Source organism: Melanerpes formicivorus, unplaced genomic scaffold (genome assembly GCF_026170545.1).
Source record: "Melanerpes formicivorus ecotype bairdi unplaced genomic scaffold, bMelFor1.0.p_v2 SCAF_5, whole genome shotgun sequence".
NCBI lineage: Eukaryota > Metazoa > Chordata > Aves > Piciformes > Picidae > Melanerpes > Melanerpes formicivorus.
The window spans coordinates 23,660,790-23,675,065 of NW_027142357.1; the positions used below are offsets into that span (position 1 = coordinate 23,660,790).

Genomic DNA, 14,276 nt, shown 5'->3' on the forward strand with positions numbered 1-14,276 from the left:
AGCTTTTGGGTAAGGGGAATCTATATTTTTAATGCCACAAGTAAGAGAAATAAATGCATTTCTGTGGTCTGACTTCAAGTTCCAAGTCTTTAGAGAAATTTTTGTACGTTATCAGAGAAGAAATCCGCTCCATGACTATGGAGTACACAACAAAGTAAAATTAGTATTTTTGTATGTGAAATTTAGATTATTAATTTTGCAGTGGTTTAATGTCTTGCATATTCATATCTGGACACATTTCTGTAAGACTTGCACTCTTGAATATTCCTGCAGTGCACTCTTGTCAACATTGCTTCATGTGTCCTTTGCATCATCAGTTCTTTTAAAATTCAGGAGCCAGTCAGTTTGCAAAACTTGGATGGTCTGCAATTAAAATGTTCATCTCATGTGGGTGGAAAGAATAACATGGATGGAACCAAAATTGGTGTTACTTGAGAAATCATAGATAATTGAATGTGCAGTTAATATGCAACTACTTTTAGTTTTTAGGGGCTGATGCAACGGGGCTCTTGTATCAATTGCAATGCATATAAAATTATGTCACTGGAGAACTGACCCAAGTTAAATTCCTTTCACTTTTAGACCTGTGGTATCAAATGATACTGCCTCCCCATTTTGATTCATCGAAGAAGTACCCTCTGCTCATTGAGGTGTAAGTTATATGTCAGTGTTGTGTAAATAATCACTTTCATCTACTGCAAATGCTTCTAGTAAGATTAGGAATCACAAAACTGCTATGTTTTCTAATTACTACTTGAAGTAGTTTTCAGAGAGCATGAAAAAAGATAAAGTGCATTCAAACCCAGGTAGATTGCTGTACCGTAAGATGATGTAATGCTTAACAAGCATATATTTTGCTGGTGGCAGTAAGCCAGGTAGATTCTGTATCTGACTTAAAAGTAAAGATGTTAGCATTAGCTTACCTCCTTCTCTTCTCTTTATAAGTTCAATTTGAATAATATTCAATGAAATTACATTCCAGAATGAAACCTTAGGACTAAGCCGTGTTTCCTAATGCTGTAGTGAGTGTGAGTTGCATTTTCTCTGATATTTGACTGTCAACTGCATTCTGTGGTCAGGATTGTATTTGCTACTTTACCATAAATTCAGCGCCATAAGCATGTGTTGTTCAGTCCATTTTTCCTCAGGCACTTCTGTTTGTGTTGATATGTGTTCTTCCAACTGGAAATTCACTGAAATGTAGCTATTCATTAAAATAGAAATGTTAAACTTTTCCTGTTTATATTAAAAGCTGACTCTGTAAGGAAACATGCTGTTAATGCATCTTTATATGATGTAGTTTGGTAGCACTGTAACACTTTTTGGTATCTGATGATTGTCTTAACAAGCAGTCAGTGCTCTTTGCTACTTAAGACTTACTTTGGGTTTGATTCTATTTTAGTTACTTACCTGATCCTGCTTAATTTTGACACTAGAAATTCCTCTGAAAATGTCACCATATAGAAACAAAACTTGATATAGATAATTCCTTGAAGTTTTTTCTTAGCTTTTAGAACTGGGAAAATTGGGTTGCAGAGCCGTAAGAGACACACTTCTATTTTTCACTCTCTTGAACAGTGGCTAGAGATGTGCACTTCCAGCAGATTTTTACCATCCAGGCACTCAAGAGTGTGATTTCATACTGCTCAAGTGCTTCAGAACATTTCAAAGTAAAAAGTTATAATTACAGTTTTTTGTTTATTTTGCTGGAGGAAAAAAAAAGTAAAGGTAGTTTAGACTGTAGAGAACACTGATGAGACACTAAAAATGCAAGTGGTTTTCCAAATGCACATATTTTTCCAAATGAAGGCTATTTGTTAATTTCAGACTTTTACAAAAGCATGTTGCTTTTACTGTCCAGGCAGAGCAGCAGCTTGCAGTCAATCGGCAATGCTTTTCCTGTTTGCTCAGTTTAATTTGAAGGTTTATCCTTATTTTGTGGTTGGAAATTGCCAGTAATGATTGTATTTCAAATGCTTGACACGAGAATATATGGAGAGTAAATGTATGCATTCTGTGGCACTTTTCTCTAAGGTATGCAGGACCCTGTAGTCAGAACGTTGATAGTACTTTCCAGATCAGCTGGGCTACTTACCTTGCCAGCACTGAGCAGGTTATTGTGGCTAGCTTCGATGGCAGAGGAAGTGGATATCAAGGGGATGAAATTATGCATGCAATAAACCGAAGGCTGGGAACATATGAAGTGGAAGATCAGATAACAGCAGCCAGGTGAGCTACAGTGAAATGGTCAACACCTGCTCCTTCTCTTCCGTGCTTATTGTGTAGGGGGAGGAAAAAAGGTGAAGGTTTTGAGTGGTCATCTTGAAATTACTGGTAAAAACATAACTAAATTCAATATTAATTTTGTGTGCTGAAGTGTGTGATTTATGGGCCAATCACCATTTCGTGTTTAAAAGAGGAGCTAATGCCGGAATACAAATTTACTGTAGCTCTGGTTTTATAGAGATTATAACTGTCACATTAGTAGTACTAATGGGACAGCTACTAAGCTACCAGGTGCTACCAAGGAACTTGGAGCTGGAAATTTTATTCCAAGGTTATTTTAACTTTCTGTTGTGATGGAGTTATTTGTGTGACCTACTCATCTTTACAGCATAGTTTTCATTCATCACTTGGTTTATGCTTGTAAAACTTCTACTGAACTGAATGATGTCAGTATGAATTTCCCAGAATTCTAAACAAGTGATCTTAAAGGGTTTGCTTTTTGGCTTTTTGGAATGTAAAAAGTTCAGGGGTTTAATTATTCTTTTCTCTTTCTTCTTTTTTTATTTTTTCACCCCTAACTGGATTTACAGGTATTTGTCTCTGCCTTACTATGGTTTGAGGGCTTTTATGGGGCATCCAAGTTGTTGTTTTTTGTTCACATGCAGATGTTTTTCTGAATTTCTTAAGTTCAGAAACGCATGTGCCTGAGATACATTGTGTGTTTACATATGCGGGCACCGTGTTGGAGGGAGGAAGGCTTATTTGTAGAACAGAAAGCTGCAGACATGATGGCAAGCTGGCACATCTGTATACACTGCAGATACATGCAATACATTAAGCATTTAATTATTCTGTTTACTTTTAGAAAGTTTTCTGAAATGAGCTTTGTTGATAAGGACAGAATAGCTATTTGGGGCTGGGTAAGTACTGAAGTTTAGCTGGCTTTTCATTTAATTTTAACAGCTATTTGTTGTACTGCTGTGTGTGTGAGCTGCTGGAACTCTTGGTGTGAGGCATCTCTGGGATCATGGCACAGTAGTTGCTGTCTACAACTACCTGAAGGGGGGTTGTAGACAGGCAGAGGTTGGTCTCTTCTCCCAGGCAGCCAGCACCAGAACAAGAGGACACAGTCTCAGGCTGCGCCGGGGAGGTTCAGGCTGGCGGTCAGGAGGAAGTTTTACACAGAGAGAGTGATTGCCCATTGGAATGGGCTGCCTGGGGAGGTGGTGGAGTTGCCATCGCTGGAGGTGTTCAGGAGGAGACTTGACAGGGTGCTTGGTTGCATGGTTTAGTTGGTTAGGTGGTGTTGGATGATGGGTTGGACGTGATGATCTTGAAGGTCCCTTCCAACCTGGTCTGGTCTGTTCTGTTCTATACTATTCTATAGTGTAATAATCGAACTGGTGAACTACATCATACAAGTGCCTATATACACTATCCCTTTGCAAGCATTTAGCAGCCTTTGAAACACAAATTAAGACTACAGGAAGGATTAAAAATAGTTACTGCCAAGTTCCTGTATACAAGATGAACCAATATTAAAAAAAAAAAACCTACTGATGCAAGTATGTATTCACTAGTGTCTCTTTATATGATTTAGATGACTTGTAATTTTACATTTTTTTTAAAAAATAATGCAAACCAGCTGCATGGCAAAGTTGTATTTTTTTACTAGCAGCTGGAAAACATCTAAATCTACTCTATTGTTCTGCTTGGCTGTGTTTTATTTCAGCAGTGCTTCCAGCCAGAGGCCAGCTTTCTCTGACTTGATGTATCTTTAAAACCTGTCACAGGAGAGGGAGTATTTAATAGTATATACATGTCCCACAGCTTCAAGGCTAAGTGTGCATGTTGGTGGTATCTGAGCCAAGCTTTGAACATTTCTGTCCCAATCTGCTGTTTCACTGCTTTTTCTGCTGTCACAGGGAGTATTCTTGCATGCTCTATTTAACTATCCTGTGTTAAACTATATGCAGGATTGCATTCAGGGTCTTGAATTAAATTGTTAGCTGAAATTTGGTCACTGCTGGTGACAGGCACCAGTGACTAAACTGATTGATGACAAGATGATGATGGTGCTTTTAGTAGGTTTTCTTGTGGGAGTAAATATCTCGGTATTCTGTGAAGTCAAATGTAGTACCACAGAGTATGAGGCGTTGGAAGGGACCTCCAGAGATGATCTAGTCCAACCTCCTGCCAAAGCAGGCTACACAGGAATACATCCAGGCAGGTTTTGAAAGTCTCTAGAGAAGGAGACTCCACAATCTCTCTGGACAGTGTGTTCTGGTGCTTCATCACTCTTAGCATAAAGTGTCTCCTCATACTGAGGTGGAACCTCCTTTGTTACATCTTTTACCTGTTGTTCCTTGTCCTATATCACTGGACACCACTGAAAAGATACTGGCATCTTGACACCCACTTGTCAGATATTTATAGATGCTGGTAAGTTTCCCTCTCAGCCTTCTCTTCTCAAGACTAAACAGCCCCAGTTCTCTATCTTTCTTCACAGGAGAGATGTTAAAGTCCCACAATCATCCTTGTAGCTCTCCATCAGACTGCCTCCAGCAGATCCCTGTCTCTCTTGAACTGGGGAAGTGTGGTCTCAAGAGGGCAGAGTAGAGGAGGAGAAGAACCTCCCTAGACTGGCTGGACACACTTCTCTTAATGCATTTTCTTAACATGTCAAAGTATTAACTTCAGTCCAGTTCTGCGCTTCCCAGTTCAAGAGAAACAGGGAACTACTGGGGAGAGTCCAACAAAGGGCTACAAAGCCAATGAGGGGACTGGAGTACCTCTCTTGAAAGACTGAGACCCGGGGCTGTTTAGTCTGGAAATGTGAGAAGACTGAGGGGGGATCTTACCAAGGCTTACAAATACCTAAATGGAAAGTGCCCAGAGAATGGGGCCAGACTGTTTTCAGTGGTGCCCACTGGTTGGACAAGGGGCAGTTGGTACAAAGTAGAGCACAGGAGGTTCTACCTAAACATAAGGAAAATTCCTTACTTTGAGGGTGAGGGAGTGCTGGAACAGTCTGCCCAGAGAGGTTGTGGGCTCTCCTTCTCTGGTGATACCAATACCTGCTTAGACAGGGTCCTGAGCAACCTGATTTAGGCAAACCTGCTTTAGCAGGGCAGTTGGACTGGATGATCTCCAGAGGTGTCTTCCAATCCCTATAATTCTGTGACTCTGTGATATAAGTATGTGCACTTGTCCTCCCTCTCCGTGGATTAACCCAAGTATTGAAATTGGAACAAACATTGGATGTTTGCATGTTCTGTTTGCATGTAATCTGGTTTCAAGACAGAAATGAGATGCAAAAATTGCTCTTCTTTTTGAATGTGGGTGGCACATTTTCCTAAATAATACCTTCAAACTATAGTAAGGGCAACCATTTGGGCAGCCAGTGACATTGTTTAGGTATCTTACTGCCTAGATGCTCAAGTTTATCAGAGGCTTACTCATCTGTGTATCAGGCTAGGCTGTGAGTGAATTTTCTGTGCCTAGCAAAGAGTATGTTGCAGCACAGTTCCTCCCACAGACTCTGCAGACGATTCTTCACTCCCCAGTCACAGTCTTGCTCTTTGACACTCTGGAGGAGAGTTAGCAAGTGAGCTGCCATAGGCCTGCTCTGGGGGAATTGTAAATTTTTGGATGCCCTGGTGCAACTACTCACCAAGCACGTTGTGGGCCCAAGATCTGCTTCCACCCACTTCCCCAGCGTGGAGAGGGACACAGTGGTTCAGCAGTGTCTTGCTTCCTGTCTTTCACTGCTGCTTATGGTGCTACCACACACTGTCATCCTTAGCTGAGTCACAGTTCAGCAGCGTTTGCACCCTTTTGCAGCATTTGCACCCTTTTCCCCCAGCAAGTTCTCTCATTCATCAGCGCCACAGCTGCCATGCACTGTTTGGTGCCTGTTTCCCCGACTGAGCAGGCTGGGTGAGGTCTGACCCAAATTCAGAATGGAGTTCATTAATATGAAAAACACTGAGCCTATAAATGTCTGATGAACTGTTTAGCAGATGGGCCCCATCCTTTTTCTTTCCAACTAAAATAACAGCAATGTTTTCTTCTCAGTCTTATGGGGGATATGTGACCTCCATGGTGCTTGGCTCTGGAAGCGGCGTGTTCAAGTGTGGAATAGCGGTTGCCCCCGTGTCACGTTGGCAATATTATGGTATGTGATGGCTTCCTTGTTACAAGGATTCCCATATGTCTTGCAGTGCACATGCTGCAAAGTGTTGATTCATAGCACAGAACTTTGATTATCTACTAGATGCCATGTAAATGACACTTGGTCTGTTTTTATGAACTCGGGTACTGCATCTTGGAATTAAACCAATTCCCTAAATATTAATTTTCATTTTTTAAAATCAGATCCACAGTTCCAGGTAGTCTCTTTAACCTGTAATGAAGGCTAAATTGTTTTAGTATCTGTAGTATTACTGTAATGCGTGTTTGCTTTCCAAAGCTGACACGTGTTCAGAGACCATTATTGCATGTCAGAAATCCACCACTCTTAAGATTTTTGCTTTTTTACAGTAACAGAATAGGAATTAAATTGCTTTGCTTTGTTTTGTTTTAGAGTGTAAAATTTGGATTTTATAAATATAGTTAATCTTGAGAATAGCTTGATGTGAAGAAAATCTGAACAAGTAGATAAGTCTGTATGTGCTTCAAGCTTATAGTATATAAGGTTGTAGTTGCATGAGGCTATAAATACAGTTACAGGGGCCCTCCCCCAGATGAAAAAAATCATACACAGTTAAAAATATAGTAAGTGCTGGTACAATGTGACCACATTGTGACATTTTTCTGGTTTGGAATTTTACAAAAACATTTAAGGGAAAGCTTTTCCTGGCGAACCTCTGTTAAATAAGGCATCATTTATCATTCTGCAACTACCACAGAGGCTGTGTAATAGCATATTGTGTGCTCGGGCTAATTCAACAGAACAGGTCATACTACCAGCTGTTAGCAGTAGTCCATTGAGGACATGCTGATGTTTCCATAATGTTTTGGACATGAATATTACAGTAGGGCAGCAAAGATTTTATTTCTTTTTTTTTTTTTATGATGATCAGGATCTCTAGAATTCCACTTTTGGTTGATTACATATAGGACAGGATCATGGAGGCATTCATATTCAACATATGAAAAAAAAAACAACAGTGCAAAAAATCTGATGAGAAGTCAAAAGGACAGTAGAATATGGCAACAGAGGTTTGATTTGTATGGCTTAAAATAAGCAACAAATCTGCAGAAGGTAATGTAATAAAATGCTGAAAAAATCTGTGGAAAATCAGGTATTTTATTTTACTGTATTCAACAAAGCCAAGCTGAGTCCAAATCTACTACTACATCTTTCTTTTTATAGTAGTAAATATTTAGATGATGTCTAAGATTATTTTCTTTCATATGCTAGTCATTTGTTGCAAGATTTTCAGTAATTTTCTTAGGATGGCTGGAAGAATAACAATAAGGTAACACTGACACAATGTGCTTTATTAATATTCAGCATTCAGGTGTCCATGGCAACAAGAAGATTAAATATTCTGAATAATGATGGTTACCTACGTGCTGCGTTGTGGAAAACCTGGGTTGATCCTTCTTACCTTTTCTTAAAAAATTGTATTTCCAGTATGCATTCTTACTGTTTAAGTGGACAAAATTTGTGGTAGACAGACTGGAAATTAAGTAGCAGTTTCTGATGTTTTGGGTGTTGTTTTTTTTCATTACAGATTCAATATACACAGAGCGATACATGGGCCTTCCCACAGCGAGTGATAATCTGAACAACTATAATGTAAGAAAAACATCCCTTTGTTTCATTTTTGGAAGTGTGTTGTTACTTTTCTAAACAACTCTGGTTTTCTTCATAGTCTAGTTCCTTCTCCATGGGAAGAAGTTCTTCTTTCCAGCTATAACTGTGTTTTTAGAGGATGTAGTCTCATGTGTTTGGATTTCACGAGGCAGTTGCTCTTTGCTCGTTTGGAGCATTGGGTTTTGGGGTTGGACTTTTTGTTTGTTTTGGTGTTGCATTTTTTTTGTGGGGGTTTTGTTGCTGTTTGTGGGGTTTTTTACAGTCAGTTCCACTTGGCTACTTTGCAGACAGTAAGGCAAGCTGTAAAAACTGTTTTATTTTAATCACCATGAAAGAAATTTGTTCTAAAATTTAGTATGCTTGTGTGCAAAGTACGCTTTATCTTAAACAGCATTTCCACCACAACAAATGTACTTCAGTTCTTTCTGAAGTGTAATTTTTTTTTTTAAAAAAATGGGTGGTTTGTGAACTTTCTTGCTTTAGGAATCTGCAGGCTTTTTTTCAGGGAAAACAAAATCTCATCAATCTTAGGAAAATTTGATCAGTAGGCAAGTCCGATCAGTAGGCAAACAAGCTGCAGACCAGAATAGAGCCAGCGGTGTTGGGGTTGACATTTTAGCCCCATCTCCACAAGTGCAGGGTGGCCAAGGTTTGGTCTAAACCTACTGTTTACCCAGAAGTGAGGAAATTGCTCTCATTAGAACACCTGGAAAAATAAGCGTAGAATGTGTGGCCTCATTGTGGCATGGTGAATTGTTTCACTCGCTCTTTTGTGTGCTTTGCATTGCCTCAAGGGCTTTTTTTAAGTCAGAAGTGTAGGGCGTAGGACAGCAGCCCAAGCCTTCTGTAAGGTTTTGTTCTAGGTAGAAATTGGTGGCTATTGGATAACTGTCAGGGATCTGAAGGGTACTTTGTGCTCTGATTATTGGGATGTTTTGCAGAAGTGTATGGCTGTAGTGATTCTGGAAGCAAACCTGAGTGTTAGAGGATGAGAGGTGGGGCATTCTCTATGGGTTGGTGAGCAGGCTAGAAGACAGTTTAGCAGTGATTGTGTCTTGATGCATTAAAAACATCATGGGGCAGAGAAGGGTCAGTGTTATACTGATGTAAAAGCACAGTAAAACATGTAATTACATGCATCTATGGATTGCAGCATCTGTTTTGACATGTCACTACAGTAATCTAGTTTTGTTAGCTGCCATATCAGACATTCTGGTCTGATTGAGGACAATGGCAGGTAGCAACTGCTGGAAGACCTGGTACAGCACCTGCCTTCTCTGACCAATGAGCTCCTGGGGCCTGCCAGGGACTGACCAGCAGCCTGCAGCCGGCTCCCTGCCTGCCTTTTCCAAATGTGTTTCTCTAAGGCAGTGGAACAGTAGGAGGTCTGTGAGGTAGCAGTGTAAATAGAAGTTACTGTCGTTGTGCAGAACGAACGTTAGCGCTCTGGGTGCACAAAGTCATTCACCAGCTTCACGGCACAGATGGCAACAGAGGACTGTTTAATCCTTTCAAGCCAGGAGTCGAATTTTCTTGGCATAGTATCCATTGCTGGCAATGGCCACGTTGAAACTGCCAGTACCAAAGAGCTAAAGGTTTCAAATGTGTTACTCGGAGGACTAATTGGGGAGAATGGTGGCTAGATGGAGGAGGGGTAATTGCACAGATCAGCTTGTCACTCTTCACTGCTACTTCCAGACATAGGAAAATGCAACTTAAGTCCTCATTCGTTGTTAAAAGCCCCAAATAATGTTAGGTGAAATTTACTTTTCCATACAAACCTGGAGGGATGGGGTAACAAGAAGTGTTTGTTGCTTTTCACATAGCATCAATAGAAGGTTATGGGATTTTGTTGTTGCTGAAGACCCTTTCTGACTTCAACCCAGCATGTTCTTGGCTTGCGGCCCCTTTGTTCAATATCCCAGTCCCAATAGCCATCCTCCTGGTCCCTTGTTGCTGAAGAGCTGTTTTCTGAACTAACTAGTTTTTAGCAAGTAAATGCAAAACATGTATTGAAAGCTTTCCTAGCTGGAACTGTTAAAGCATTTGTGAACTGTTAGCTTTGTACTGTGAGGTTTGCATGCCACATCATCTTCTCTAACCTACTGCATCCACTATAAAGCTGGTTTGAAGACTGAACAGTTGCATAAACTCCACACTGCGTGCCCTAATTTGAAGGAAAGGAGAAGACTCAGTATGCACCTGCTTTGAGAAGATGCATGCTGCTAGGTGCCTTCATAATGTGCAGTGTTCTTAATGGATGTGAATATACAGTCTTAAGAAACTAGTCATTGTAAGAGTGGTGCACTCTGCCTTTCTACTACTGTGACACTAAGTTCCGTATTTATTGAAGGAAGAGAATCTGACATGTTAAATACTTCTTTTCGAGAGGCAGGTCTGAGGGATGAATCACTCTTCTCTTAAGTAAGCTAATTGTGGTCAGGGCATTTTATGGGAATTGTGAAATATTAAGTGTAAGAAAGGAGCAAGCATGGGTGCAGCTACCAATGGAATCGTGTAAGGATCCAAGACTGAATGGCAGAGAAACTGTCTGCCTGAGAAGAAAATGTCCCTGATGAGACTAAATGGGCAGACTCTAGAGGTCAGGTGCAGTAGCCATGTAAAGCATAATGAAGAGACTGTTCAACTTGTGAGGAGATTATTTTTCAGTTCACTCTGAATTTGATATGCTTTTGGCAAGTATTTGAAACAGTCATAGATTTGGCAATCTTTTTCTAGCAGATTTGAAATGTTCAGTCCTTAAGAACTGCTGCATCATTAGGTTATGCAAAACAGGGTACAATTTTGTAAATATGCCATCTTGTACTGATTTGACATTTGTTCTATTATCTGAGAATATGCTAAAGGGAGAGAGACCTTCAGTTTCAGCCAAACCTTAACTTGTTTGTGGAGTGCTGATAAAATGTTGACTGCTGTGTGATCTTTATAAAAGCCAGTTACACTCAGCAGGGCCTAATTCTCAGTGTCTGTACACGGTACCTTTTCAGAACCTTTTCCCCATCTCTTTAACTATCAAACGGAAGGAGTGAATTAACTTTGTATTTATTTGCTGTTCATTTGAGGCTTGTTCAGCTGCTGTAGCTGTTGCTCTGTGCTGTAACTGTGCCTAGCTTGAGATTGCTTCCTCTCTTGCAACTTCTTTTTTGGCATATCTAGTGTGTCCTTAAAGCATGTTTTAGGGGAACGACTCTTCAAGTATGGGTACCCAAGCAAGATGTCACTTGCAAGTGATAAAAAAACCCAAGACAGTTTCCCTTTCTGAAGCATTGTACAAATAGCTTTATTTCCTTTAACACTTGTCAATAGTGACATCTTTTTTTTCTAAAACTGCTTTTGAAGAGTACTCAGAAGTGTAGGTCAGGCCAGGTTTCCACTCACAGAAGGTTTGCTGTCCCTTAAACCAGCACTGATTTGCTGGAAGAAAGCTTATAAAAGTGATCCATTTTCCCTCTTCACATATGGAAAATGATTCACTCAATGGGTATTTTTCTGACTTTCTTTTTTTTTGCTATCATTGGGCCATTACTTTCTGAATCATTGTTTTGGTTGGCTGCTGTACTCTTCACTGTGCTCTTCGCTGAACCAAAAGTCCTCTCTCCAGATTTTGACGCTGTCGTAACTGTTTACTCCAGTACACCACTTCATTTCAATGAATGGTGTCATGCTTCCAGTGTGCATGGATTTCCATACATTAGACAACATTTTTAGTTCTCTACAACCTGTAACTACCCAAAGAGGACAATTGCAGTGTTATGGATTCGAGGGTGTGTTTTTTTCTCTCTGCTGACTCTGTTTGTTTTTTTAATTTGGTTGAAAACCTATAAAGAACTCATTCTGCTTGTAAGAGGACTGTGGTATGGTATTCTGCCGTGACAAAAGGAATTTAATATTTATACTTGCTTTAAAGATTCATGACAGACATAAGGAAATTAGAGCACTTCTGTGTCTTGGTAAGGTATTTGATTTTTTGGGGGAGTAGTAAATGCAAATCTTTGTGCAAGGACACAGCCTCAGTATGAGGTGGGGAAGTAAAACAGTACATTCTTCTGTTCCTCATCTTTACTATTTTTTTTCTCATCACAGTAACTTTTTAGTTGCTGTAATAGAGAGAACTTCTGTAGTGATTCAGTCATTCAGAACTCTTGCAATTTGCTAATAGAAGGAAACCTAATTGAAGATGCTTTTTGCCTATTACACTGTTTAGGCTTCCCAAGTCCAAAACACATTTTGTCCCTTCCCACTCTCATATCAGAGCACTATTCCGTTCCCTTGCCCAAATTAAAGGTCTTACCTGCACTTCTTCCTTTTCTCATTCATTAGTACCTAGTCACAGTGGCAAGTCAGGGGGTTAGTATGTTCCAGAGAATGATGTTGTCACTGTGCTTTAAGTTTCTTTATTAATTTTCATTAATTATTGTTTTTAATCCCTGTATTGTGTTTCAATTTTCAAATGTAGCTTGACTTCTATTTATAGATTCGGTCTAGTGTTTTTTTTCCTTCAGGCACTTCTTTATCGTACAGTGGGGAGAGCATTATTTTAAACTTCTTGTTGGCCATTTTTACTTGAAGCTATAAAATATTATCTCTGTTGACTTACCTACAGGTAAACTATTGTACATTTTGGTGGGGAGGATAACACATGTAGTCTCCACAGTCTCTATGCCTTGCTATCATAGGGTGCACTGTTGCCATGGCAACAAATTTTAACTTTGCAGTTGCATAGAAAGCCTGTGTCAAGTGGTGTGCTGCAGGCTAACAACATGTTAGCAATGCATTAAATGTGTATCTCACTCACAAAACTCTTCCCCTCTGGAATTGCCTCTTATTTTGCAGACATAACCCTTGGTAGTGATTGCAGACTGGTGCAGAATGGTTTGAGTGTGAGCACAGTGTTCTTATCTCCCACAGCACTCTGCTTGGGGATGGAGGGGGTGAAGGGGAGCAAGGGTGGCTGTTTTAATCTGAAGGACCCCAGACTGTGTCAACAGGAATCAAAGTTGGGTGGTAGCAAATCATCTTCTAATAAATAGCACCTCTTTTTTTTTTTTTCCTTATTTTATTTCAGAGTTCAACAGTAATGGCCAGAGCTGAAAAATTCAAGGAAGTTGACTATCTCCTTATTCATGGAACAGCAGATGGTGAGTTGCAGTTAATTAGACATTTTAGTATTACAGACAGGTTCACAATTCTACTACTGACAAAACAAAAGCATGAAGGGGCAAGGCTGTTACATTTATGTCAATAAAATAATACTGCTTTCTGCAACTAATTTGTGTTTCAGTCAGCTGTGCTGGGGAGTCTACTGTGGTCCTCGCTTTACCTTTCCCCCAGAGTAGTAGTACAGAAGCAATTTTTTGTTTACTTTTTTTTCCACTTTTTCTTTCACTTTTCAGATAATGTTCACTTTCAGCAAGCAGCACAGATTTCCAAAGCTCTTGTTGATGCTGAAGTGGATTTTCAGGCAATGGTATGGTTCGGTTTTGTTTATCATGGGTTGGTATCATGAAAATAATAGCAAAACCTCATTAGGTATTAATGAACAAAAGTTCACGTGCTTGCGTTTCACATTCACTGACTGAAACTTTAACATGAAGCACACGTGTAGCTTCTGTACTAGAAAAATGGAAAGCAAGGCCCTTCTTGAATTTGACTCAGTTTACCTAATCTTTCATTTTGTTCATTTTTTGGTGTTCTCAGACAAACAGCCAAGCCTGTCTCAATCTTTCCATGTACCCAAAGTGCAATTAATAGTTTCTTACAGATAGAATGTAAGGAAAGGTTAACTCTACTTAAAGTCCAAGATAAACTATCCGTCATGTTTGGTTTTAAGTTGTTACTTCACCCTTCCTATGCTATACAGAGAAACTCTCAGACTAAAGTGCAAGCTCTTCCTTTCCTACCTTCCTTCAGCCACTGAAAAGCAGTGCTGAAATGCAACAAAGTGTAGAAGGAAGTCAAGTGCTCCAGTGCATGGTCGTCCTTCAGCCAAACTTGCAAGGCTTACAGGGTACAGAGATCAGGCACCACTCTAAACTGAGGAATTGTCTCTGCTCTCCATGCGGACAAGCCACATACTGATTTTGTACTTTTAGCATGACAAGATGGTGTATCCACGAAACAAAGCAGGGACAAAAGTATCACAGCACCTACCACCATCATGTCTTTGCCTTCATACTGAATCAACCTCCCACTCAGATGATTTTAA

General features: G+C 39.9%; 1 protein-coding gene across 1 annotated transcript in view; it reads left to right on the forward strand.

The window, feature by feature from the left end:
• Window positions 1–14,276, forward strand: part of DPP4 (dipeptidyl peptidase 4) — a 42,455-nt gene that overhangs the window by 27,056 nt on the left and 1,123 nt on the right. Inside the window, exons 19-25 of the mRNA XM_068138765.1 lie at window positions 583–652; window positions 2,035–2,229; window positions 3,092–3,146; window positions 6,304–6,403; window positions 7,968–8,032; window positions 13,137–13,209; window positions 13,465–13,538. Coding sequence (XP_067994866.1) covers window positions 583–652; window positions 2,035–2,229; window positions 3,092–3,146; window positions 6,304–6,403; window positions 7,968–8,032; window positions 13,137–13,209; window positions 13,465–13,538 — 632 coding nt within the window. The remainder of the gene's footprint in view (window positions 1–582; window positions 653–2,034; window positions 2,230–3,091; window positions 3,147–6,303; window positions 6,404–7,967; window positions 8,033–13,136; window positions 13,210–13,464; window positions 13,539–14,276) is intronic.